This window comes from Macaca fascicularis, chromosome 11, assembly GCF_037993035.2.
Source record: "Macaca fascicularis isolate 582-1 chromosome 11, T2T-MFA8v1.1".
In the NCBI taxonomy this organism is placed as follows: Eukaryota; Metazoa; Chordata; class Mammalia; order Primates; family Cercopithecidae; genus Macaca; species Macaca fascicularis.
This window is the reverse complement of record NC_088385.1, coordinates 61,437,334-61,448,354: the sequence shown is the minus strand read 5'-3', so window position 1 is coordinate 61,448,354 and position 11,021 is coordinate 61,437,334. Positions and strand designations below refer to the sequence as shown.

At 53.5% G+C, this 11,021-nt stretch overlaps 1 protein-coding gene across 1 annotated transcript; it reads left to right on the top strand.

The window, feature by feature from the left end:
* Window positions 1-1,756: 1,756 nt before the first annotated feature.
* PPP1R1A (protein phosphatase 1 regulatory inhibitor subunit 1A) lies at window positions 1,757-10,958 on the top strand. Its single transcript, XM_045365410.3, has 7 exons — window positions 1,757-2,011; window positions 6,071-6,131; window positions 7,138-7,175; window positions 7,571-7,634; window positions 8,228-8,383; window positions 9,228-9,334; window positions 9,884-10,958. Exons 1-7 carry the CDS (start codon window positions 1,928-1,930, stop codon window positions 9,887-9,889), a joined length of 516 nt encoding a protein of 171 aa, XP_045221345.1. The 5' UTR covers window positions 1,757-1,927; the 3' UTR covers window positions 9,890-10,958.
* Window positions 10,959-11,021: the final 63 nt, after the last annotated feature.

Below are 11,021 nucleotides of genomic sequence, written 5' to 3'. Positions count from 1 at the left end.
GGGGAATAAACAAGTCACCTATTCAGAGGATATTTGGGATCCTGCTCTGTGGATGTGTGGTTAGGAAGTGGGGTGAGTAGAAAGGAAGCCAGAGCAAGCAACTGAGCCCTAATGGGCCAGGTATCTCCCTAGCCCCCAACCCTTATCCTCTCTGCTTCAGTGCCTTCACGATCTCTTTCTCCACTGTCACTTCTTGTGGGGGAATCTGCGCAAAGTTTGGGAATGAAGGGAGACAGGGAAACCCAACCAGCTGTTTTCCATCTGGCCCTGCCACACCAGAGAGCAAAGGGGCCATGCAAGTGCAGGCTGGGTGTCGGGAGTCAATCCTGGAGTCCAAGTGACAGCAAAACAGGGGCCAGTTAACACGCAGACAGAGGTCCAGCTGGCCCACTGGGTCCCCATAACCCCAGCCTTACCCTGAGAAAACTGAGCCTGACATGTGTAAAAAGATATGGCTGGGGGGAGGGCAGGAAAAGTTATTTTGGGAGGTTAGAGGGGAAGGGGCCTTGTGAAATCAAGGTCTGGGAAGGGCTGCCCAGGAGAGGAGGCAACTGAGAGTTGAGGCTGATCCCTTAGAGGAGAAGATGATCATACGGTTCTCCAAGAACCAGGCATAAATCTGTATGGAACTTGCCAGTTGCTTGGTTTAAGACTAAAGAGACAGACCCTTTCCCCTCTTCCAGGACTCCCTGTGCCCTCCTTCCCATCCCCAGGTCTTCTCTCCACCTTCTCCTACCGGAAAGATGCATCCAGCCCTACCCCTCCCCTGTGCCCCAGCACCTCCCCTCCCCCTGTCTAGTGATCCCCAGTCCTTAGACGGCACACACCAGCTCCTGTGACTATCCTGTCTCCCTCACTGGCTTGTATTGACTGGCATCAGTCTTCCACCAAACTAGTAAGTTCTTCCCATAGCCTAACCTCCATCCCTTCAGTTACCGCAGCTCCTTTTCAGTATCCTGCCAATACTGAAATTGGAAACCAACCCTATCTGTAAACAAGCCACCCCACCAAAGGAGTTTCTCTCTCCATCCCCAGGCGTTTTCCCCTTGCAGGCCTTTCACCTACTTTACCATCCCCTAATTTAGCAAGCAGAAAGTGAACTCGATTTCACAAGCAGGATTGGCTCCCCACCCTCGTTATTCCTTTTGCCGAGTCCCAGATGGGTCCTCTCTCCCCAAGCCCTCTACCCACTCCCACAGGCACTTCAGGAGAAACGCGCCCTCCGGAGACCCTCTGAAGTCTTCAGTTTCCTCTCCCCGGCACTGAGGCAACACAGGGCCGGTGTGCAGACTTCTTATTTCCCTCCAAGTTTTTACCTCCGCCTAGTGTTTTCCTTTCAAGGGAAAGTCCCTCTCGAAGTCTAACTTTAATCCCTCCTGCTGCATGCCTAAATCCCCTTTCCATCTTTTCTCAATAATACAACCCCCTTTAAAATCATAAATGCAATCTTCCTCTCACGTTTGCAGTCTCCTCTCCTGCAGCGCCCCTCTACTTTCCCAGCCCCTACAACCTGCTCCGGCTAGGACAAGTTCTTCCTACCCGCTCCCCACCCCAACGCCCTGCCCAAAACTCCGAGGACACTGAGGTATCTGCCTGAGCTGTCCACTACGACGGCTCCCGGGCCACGCCCGGACTCGCCGGCCCTTGGGGCGGTGACCCCCGCAGTCGCCGGCTCAGCCACGACGGGGTTAAGGTTCCGGGCTGGGGGAGGGGGAGGGGACCGGGAGGGGCGGGTGCGGAGCCAATCGGCGGCTGCAGAGTCCCCGGAGCCGCGAGCTGGGAGCGGTGTGCTGGGAGCCGGGAGCTGAGCGCGCCGGGCTGGGGCCGGGGCCGGAGCGGAGCGGAGAGGGAGCGCGCCCGCCCCAGCCCCGAGTCCCGCCGCCTTCCCTCCCGCCGCAGCGCGGGCCCAGCGGCCGCCGCCCCAGCCATGGAGCAAGACAACAGCCCCCGAAAAATCCAGTTCACGGTCCCGCTGCTGGAGCCGCACCTTGACCCCGAGGCGGCGGAGCAGGTGCGGAGCAGGGCGGGGCGGCAGGGCACTGCCCAGCCAAGGACGAGGGACCCCTGGACTGGTGGGACCCAGGATCCCTGCCTAGTCCTCCCTTAGCAGTGCGCCCTTTTGAAGACGAACGCTCAGTTTGCGGGGGGCGGGGGGTCTTCTGTCCCCTCCCCCACCGTCGGAGCCACATCTCGAATCTGTGCTTCTTTGAGACTGACCGAAGGAAGAGCGCCTCCACTCGATGCCTGGCCCCGCGAGAGTTGCTCTCTTCCTCCCAGCCCTGGGGGAGGGGGCCTGCTTGAGGACACGACCCCTCCCTCCTTAAACAACCCTGCATCCCCCACCCAGTCAACCCCCACCAGAGTTTCTGAGCTTGGTGGTGGCGCTGAAGGGAATCAGCAGCAATGCGGGAGGGGTCTGGGGAGGGGTCGGTAATGGAGAGGGAGCCTGGAAGGGTGGGAGTTGGAAGAGGAGAAACAGCTTCCGTGTCTCCTCCTAACTGAGGGCCACCTTGCTGGGCTCCGAAAGTGATAACAGGAAGGGACTGAGGACCACTGAGAGGGCTGGGGCTCCGGGGAGAGGGGAGAGGGTTGGTCGAGTTGTAGGCTGAGGCTCCGTTCTTCAGGTCTCCACACATGGTCCTTATTCCCAACTCCTGCCCTTTGGAGTGGGGAGTCCGGGTGGGACAGAGCCAGCGGCACTGGGAGGCCAGAGGTGAAGTCTTTACAGGGGCTGGGGTCCAAGCTGAACAATATGCAAGGGAGAAGCACTGTGACAGCCTTGGCTCAAGGGGTGGGAGTCCAGGGCCCTGGCCCAGCCTCCTAGCCTGGTCTATTTTTAGCTCAGAGCAGCCTGGCAGAGGGGGCAGTGTATGAGAGTGTGTGAGCAAGTGTATGCCTCCGTGAGAGTGAGCGTATGTGTGGAGAGGGTGGCCACCCGTGGTCCTTACTACTGCTCGTTTGCCAAATATTTGCTTATTTGCCTATTGCTCCATCTCTTTGTAATCTCTGTCCATTTGCCTAGACATTCCCATTCCTAAAGAATATCAATTTCCCACAAGGTCAGTTCTCTGTTTCTCCCAACAAGCTGCCAGGCTCTGGCTAGCCACCGCCCCCCACCTCTCTCTCACACACACCCAAAAAAAACTTTGTGACCTCTTGGGATGAGGTGGAGAGAGTGTTTTTTGTCATTTTTGTTGCTCCAGCTGTTTGGTAGAGTAAGGTCTGATGTGAAGGGAAGGGGGCCGGGGTACACACACTCTCCCTACCACTTTGCCTTCCCAATGTGGAGACAGGGTTTGGTACCTGCGTCTCCGTCCACCGCCTCAGAGCTCTAAGGTGGCAGTACGCGAAGGATCTTGAAGCCTCACAAATCTGTAGAGGATGAGGACGGAGAGCCATCAGCATGGGGTGTGTTCACTGGGAGTCAGGGGAAAGGCTGCTATGCCTGGAGGCAGGGCATCAGCCAGGATAGCCTCAGACCCAGGAAAAAGGGCTCAAGAGTCTGGACTGTGGAGGTTGGGGATGCGGTTCCAAGGAGAACTGCCTCCCACTGGCACAGACAGGGCCTGACACCTGTATCTGGTGTTGGAGGAGGCAGGTGTAGTGGGTGGGTAGGGAGGAGGAGGGGGAAGGCCAGCTGGTTCAGGGATCTAGGAGACAAGGGGGGGGCACAAGACAATCCTGAGGAGTCAGAGGGAAAAAGAGAGCCAGGACTTGGGCCTACTTTTGCTAATCTTCAGAATCTGTGTCTCGTAGGCCTGAAATTCTTCCTGCGGCCTGACCTCAGCCCCTCCTGCTGTGTTAGGCAAACAGCTCCAGGCTTGGCAGGTGCTGCTAACCCAGACCAACACGGGAGGGCAAAAGGAGTTGGAAGCTCTGAGTTATAGAGCACAGAGTGGCCGGGGGTGGAGGGGTGCCCACAGCTTCCAGATCCTTGGCATGACAGCTTTGGAAAGAAATCCGAGGCGAAGGTATCACATGCTCCTGACAGCTAGGATTTGGGATAGGTGTGAGAAAAAGAAAAGAGACCATCTACTTATTTCCCACTAGTTCGGGTGCCTGGGAGGTACCTCAGGAAGCCTGACTTTCCTCCTTTCTGCTGTAAGGATATCACAATTCCCAAGGACTCTGAGTGCTTAGAAACCTTGTCCAAAGGAAAGGAATAGGTTAAGGAAGTGATGTGTCCGAGACCAGACAGCCCTGCTGCCCTCTGTCATACTTGCAGTCTCCTTCTTGGGCTCCCCACTCTGATGTTATCTCAATCCACTGATCGCCACTCCACCCTCTCCCTGTCTCTTCCCCTCTTCTACCACCACCACACCCTGCCGCTCCGGGATGGAAAGAAGTAGAAGAGTCTTCTAGTCGAAGGATGGCCCCCACCCCATACACATGAAACAGATGGTCCCCAGCCCATGTGTATCAGGAATGTCCAGAGACGACTGACAGTTAATGTCTGTGCAACTCATCCATGTGCACACTTACACACATACACAAAGGACTGGTACTGCAGGGACCTTGAAATGTCACCAAAAACAGATGCCACTGAATTCTCCTGGGAAAATGATGCCCTACCCCCACAGACCCTCATTCTATGCATCATGTTTCTTCTTTGGAAAGAGTCCCCCCTCAGGCTTAAACAGCCCATCTTGCCATAGCCAGCACCCCCCACTTTTCTGGGCATAGAGAAGGGCAGTGTTCACCTCCGTCATCCTCCACGGCCAGTAGTGATGATTCTAAATAATGGACACGCAAAGATAAGAGTTTGATCATTCAGTGTCCTCACCCTACTCCTCTCAGCCCAGGATAATTTTAGCCCTTTTCCCAGCCCCATTAGCCTTCCCTGCCCACTGCTAACCTAGAGGGTCTTCCTCTAACCCCCATCCTTCCACTTGCTTCCAAGCCTCTAAAGCCGCCAGAGAAAGGGGAAAAACTACACCTCCCAGGAGTCCTTGGACTGACTTCAACAACAATCAACTTTATTGGCAGCATGACAAAAGAACAACAGTGGAGGCAAGGGGACTCAGAGGCAAGGCAGTCAGTCAGCTTTATGTGTTAATTTCTTAGACTGGGACCTGGAGCCTAGGATAAGATTTTTCAGCTAAACTTTGGGCCCTGACCAGGGTCCTGCCTAGGGCTCCTCCTTGTATTGACATTATATTTACCATGACGAGGATTCCCCCAACCCCATTTCTTGACAAATCAGAAAGGCAGTGTATCCAAGGATAGAGGGGACATTAGGGAGTGAGGGGTGCAGGCCAGAGGAGATGCACATTCAGATCCTCCTCTGTGCTGTCCTCCCAGGCTGGGGGTTGCTTGAAAAGGATGCTCTCTGTGGGCACTGTCACACAAAACGTTAACGTCTGCTTGGGGAGTGGGTTAGAAGACTGAGAGAAAGCGCTGTGCCCTCTTAAGTTATTTCTGACCATTGATCCAGGATGGACGGAAGGACAGCAGGCCAGAGATCAATGCATTAGAGCAGATATAGCTTAGATGGAGAGCTGGGGCCAGGACCAGCGGAAGGTGGAGACACAGAACAGGGGAATGGGGGTGTGCAGGGAAGGGAAGTGGTCTTCTGGGTCCTTAGGATTAGCCCTCCCCACGGGAGGAGGAGGAGCCCAGGGATGTTCACCCTGGGTCAGTCCAGTATAACGTCGCGGTTTTTTTTTCAACTTTTCTTTTAGATCCAGGGGGGTACATGTGCAGGTTTGTTACGTGGTGCTGAGGTCTGGGGTATGATTGACCCAGAGAGTGAACATAGTACCCAATAGGTAGTGTTTCAGCCCTTGCCCTCCTCCATCCCTGTCTTGTATTCCCCGGTGTCTATTGTTCCTGTCTTTATGTCCATGAGTACTCAATGTTTAGCTCCCACTTATAAGTGAGAAAGTGCAGTATTTGGTTTTCTGTTTCTGCATAAGTTTCCTTAGGGTAACGGCCTCCAGCTGCATTAACATGGCATTTTTTGAGGTGTGTTAAGTAGGCTAGCCTGGATTATGTTACTGAGTGGTTTTGGGTGGGGCTTTGATGCTTCCACGTGTACTTGACCTCTTCGCCATTTCCCACCTTCCCTCAGATTCGGAGGCGCCGCCCCACCCCTGCCACCCTCGTGCTGACCAGTGACCAGTCATCCCCGGGTAAGCCAAAGGATATGTTACTGAAGGGGGTGGGGGCCACTATGGCAACAGGTCCCAGTGAGAAGATGGGTGCTAGATGGAAGAAGAACAGCTCTGAGAAGGTGGGGATGTCCTCAGTCCTGAAGGCAGGAAGGTGATGGCTGGATTGCAGAATATCCTTTGCTTTTGGAAAGACAAGCAGTGCTAGGAAGGGGAGGGAGACCACCTGGCTCCTAAGCCCCCCAGGAATTGGGGTGGTCAACTGAGTGCTGGTTGCTGCGGCAACAGCCTTCCAGGTTTCTCCAGCAACTGAGATGCTGCTACCCCCACCCCCAGAGGCAGTGTCAGCTGTGAGGGGGAGGGACCGCCTCCACCGGCTCTTCACAGCCCCCAGAGAGGGAGGGGAAGGTTAGAAGCAGCTCAGGGAGCAGCTGAGATTCTGGTCACCTGCATTCCCCTCAAGGTATGGGGAGAAAACAAGGTCTCACAGAATGGTAGGGAGCTTGACAGGGCTGTGGAAGAGAGGGGGTCAGGCTAAGAAGCTAGGCTGGAGTTCAGGATGCCGGGGTCTCCAGCTTGCCTCCACCTATACCTTCCAGACCCTGCACAGAATACATTTACTGTTCTCTATCACTGTTCCCTCCTAGGCAGGGCTTAGTTCTGGCTGACCCTGGGGTGGAATGATTGGAAAGAGAAAGAGACATGATACTTCAGAGGAAGAAAACAAGCAAAAAGACCACAGATCCTGCCTTTGGGGATCTCCAGGTCTGAGGCAGAGATGCAGACGCGGATGGACCACAGAGCCAAGGACAGGACTAGATGCAGGGGGATGGAGGCAGCGGAAGCACAGGAGAGGAGCTGAGGGGAGGAGGTGTGGGGCAGCCATGAGGGCCAAGAGCCTGGGGGCAGATGTGAGGGACGGATCAGGAGGAGCGCGGCTGCAGAATCCCCTCCCCTGAAAAGTCAGCTCTATGGGGATCCCTGGTTTCCTGTCCTTATCACCCTCTCCTTTTCCTGTTCCCTTCAGAGATAGATGAAGACCGGATCCCCAACCCACATCTCAAGGTGAGCGGGCCCATCCCAGTGAGCCCAGCCCAAACAACCCCCACACTCATTAGGGGATTATTCCTTAAAACCCTGCTGCCCATCTCTAGGATCTTTTTGACTCCCGCTTCCCTGTACCCCTACCCCCCAAATGTGCATGAATGAACATATACACATGCACCACACACACACTCACACACACTCACAGTCTCCTTGCTCACCATTGTCGAGGTGGTTGGGGAAGCAGGAGTTTTCTTCCCCCACTTTTTGAAGCTCACACCTACCCCAAGCTCCAATCCAAAAGCCTGGCAAAGCAGAGGAGGAAGGCAAGGGGGGCTAGAAGGCATGGGGGACTAGAGGGCAAGGGGGGCTGGAGGGCAAAAGGGGCTGGCACCTATCCTCTGTGCCCTTCACAGTCCACTTTGGCAATGTCTCCACGGCAACGGAAGAAGATGACAAGGATCACACCCACAATGAAAGGTTCGCAAGACCCCTCCCATCCCTTTTTCTCCTCTATGCCTGAAGCTGGAGAGTAGACCGAATGCCCTTTGGAAGGGAGGTCGTTAAATCTGCCTTTATTATGGTAGAACTGTTGCTAGATGAACTGAGGCTGAAATCCCAGTTTTGCCACTGACTAGCTGGGTGATCTGGGAAAAACTGCTTAACTTACTGAGCCTTGAATACTACCTCATTATGGCAGATAAAATAATATATGTGAACTCATCGGCACAGTGCACAACATGTACAAGGTACTCAAATTTTTCTTGAATCTAAATTGAGCCTTTCCACCTTCCCCCAGGGAAGACCATGTATCCCAGCAAGTGAGGAGTATCCCTTGTTCTTAAAGGCTCTTCTCCTACACCTCCCTTGTCTGTACTTTTTATGGTCTAGTTTTCATCCCTCCTTACTGCCAGCTAATGTCCCTTCCTTGTTCAGATCTCAGTGGATGGGAAAGTCAAACACCTAGCAATGTGTGCTGAGCAGCCTTTAGTGGGGCTGTTGAATCTGGGGGCCCACAGGGGAGATGCTAGGCAGTCATATCCAGTGTTCCCTCCCTTTCTGTGTGTCCCCAGAGCTCCAGATGATGGTTGAGCATCACCTGGGGCAACAGCAGCAAGGAGAGGAGCCTGAGGGGGCCGCTGAGAGCACAGGAACCCAGGAGTCCCGCCCACCTGGGATCCCAGACACAGAAGTGGAGTCAAGGCTGGGCACCTCTGGGACAGCAAAAAGTATGTTCAGGCTGCCTAGTAGTAGGCAAAAACCGTCTCAAGGATATGGATCTATTTGCATGTTCGGCATACATTTGAATCTTTACTTTTCCTTACTGAGTGACACCAAGCCCTCCCAACTTGAACCTCAGAGCCCCACTGTGGCTACATGGGGGGACCCACCTTCAGGGGAACAGCAGTCACAGGCCTGAATCCTGGCTCTGCCACTTGCTACTTTACCAGCCGAGAGGCCTTGAACGACTTAACCTCAGAGTATAAAATGATAATGAGGGTGCCTGTTGCAGTGGGTTGCGTGTGACTATTAAATGAGACTGGCTCTTGGCACAGCACCTGACACATACAGAGCATGCAATAAGTGGAAGCTGGTAGCAGGGCGCTATGTCCCTTATCCTAGACATATTCCAGAATTCAGAACGCCTCCAATTTTGTGAAGATACAGTACATAAGCTGTGTATCACATAGTATTCCCAGCAGAGAACCCTACAATCAAACACGTAATATTTCTGCAACCCAGTGAATGGTCTCACTAAGCAGAATAAAGAATAAAAATAGCCTCCTATGAGTTCATGTCGGGTTTAGACACATATTGAGTTTTGTTTTTTCAACTGTTTTTTCAACTGTTTCAAGGGTTTATTCTTTCCAATTCGATTGAAGATTTTGAAAAAGTGAACCTATAGTAGTAATTGTGAAAAAGGAAAACCCTGTTGGTCTTGCCTGATTGCACACAACTTGATCCTGGGCCTCTCTCAGGGGCCACTGGGGTACAGATGCAGTAAGGAGAAGCAGTTCTCTCCCTAACACCCTTATGAATGCCACCCCTTCCACCCCTATTTTCCCTCCCCAGAGCCTGCAGAATCCATCCCTAAAACTCAGCAGAGAGGCAGTAAGGAACCCAGCACAAAGGAACCCTCAACCCATATACCACCATTGGATTCCAAGGGAGCCAACTCGGTAAGACCCCAGGGCTGGGCTGCCAGGCCGTAGGAGAGGAGGCTAATACTGTGGACAAAGGCAAGGGGCTAATATTTGGAGTCTAGGAAAAGGAAAACAAAGAACCAGCTTCAGTCCCTGAGAAGTTATTCTTTATGGTAAAAGGACTTGCATCTCCTCTGACAGACAAAGAAATGGATAGCTGCAGCAAGAAGGTTTGAGGTTAGACTTTGTGTAGGACTTCTGGCTCCTGGAATGGGTGAGAGCAGTAGGTCGTGGATTTTTTGATAAAGGGGATTTGGAACCCGAAGGGCGATCCTCCCCTGCCCAGCTGAGGTGGGCAGTGGCTCTCCCTGCCTGGAGGATGCATTGATTAGGTAACTTCCTGAGCTTTGATTTTACAATCCCCAGCCCCCTGCATAGACTGGACACGGGAAAGACTGCTCTCAGACATCAGAACAAGCTTTCTGACACATTAGATGTTGACAAAGGGGATGGCCAGAAGGGGAAGGGACAAAATGACCCTCTGGCCTCTCAGCTTCTCTTTCTGTCCCCCTTCCCCCATAACAGGTCTGAGAGAGGAGGAGATACCTTGGGATCAAGACTGCAGTTGGGGAATGCATGGACACCGGATTTGTTTCTTACTCCTTCACTTTTGGGGAAAATCTCTTGTTTTTAAAAAGTGATAAATTTGGTGTTAGGTCCTTGGCACTTTCCTTCTTTCCCAACTTGGAGAATCCTTTCTCCCTGCCTTCTTGCCCTGCCCTCTCTGCAGCCCCCACCCGCCTGCCAAGCTGCCTCTGGGAAGGAAGAACAGAGGAGCTGGGCAGAAGCCTCGAGCAGGGAAGAGTTCTTCCCCTAGCCCTGACTTTACTTGCTGTGGGAAGAGAGATGAGGGTCAGATAGGTGGGAGGACTAACTTCCAGGCTGCCAAGAAGGAAGAAAAGCCCCCGGTTCTCTTTTCTTATTGAGGAACGATCTGACCACCTCACAGGCCTGCCCTGCAGCTGGAACACTCGGCGCTCTAAGGCCTGTGCCGTGTCCAGCTGTGACTGTGCGGTGGGCTCCATCTGCTGGACAAAAGGGGAACTGCACCATGGCACTTGGCCCATGGGATAGAGGGTGTGGTGGGTGTACGGATACCTCCTCGCCCGCCCTCCAAGCCTCAGCTGCCTTCCTTTTGGATTCCCAAGCTTCAGGATGTGTTCCCTCTTCCAGCTGTGGGACCGCTGTCCGTTATTCAACCCGTTAGCAACAGTGGATAGAGAACACAGTGGCTATTAATGAAGAGGCCCGTGCTGGAGACTGGAAGGGTTCCCTTGTCCTAGACACTGAGGACAGATAAGACAAAAACCAAGCATACGAGAAGAAACTGTCTCAGATCTCACGGCCAGGCCTCTCTCCTGCTGCTGTTTTTGATTTTCCTAGGTAGTGGGAGAGAGGAAAGGAGGGAAGGCAAGATTCTTTCCCCCTCCCTGCTGAAGCATGTGGTACAGAGGAAAGAGCAGAGCCTGAGAAGCGTCAGGTCCCACTTCTGCCATGCAGCTACTGTGAGCCCTCGGGGCCTCCTCCTGGGCCTCAGCTTGCCCAGATACATACCTAAATGTGTGTATATATATATATAAAAGGGAGAACACCTCACCCAGATTTTGTCCCGCTGGAAAGAGTGTATGTATGTGAAGATGCTTGGTCAACTTGCACCCAGTGA

Bases quoted from the DNA above. Each gene is read 5' to 3' on its own strand.
- PPP1R1A (XM_045365410.3), top strand. From the start codon at position 1,928: ATGGAGCAAGACAACAGCCCCCGAAAAATCCAGTTCACGGTCCCGCTG. The intron at 2,012-6,070 runs GTGCGGAGCAGG...ACCTTCCCTCAG, and splicing joins ACCCCGAGGCGGCGGAGCAG to ATTCGGAGGCGCCGCCCCAC. The intron at 6,132-7,137 runs GTAAGCCAAAGG...TGTTCCCTTCAG, and splicing joins CAGTGACCAGTCATCCCCGG to AGATAGATGAAGACCGGATC.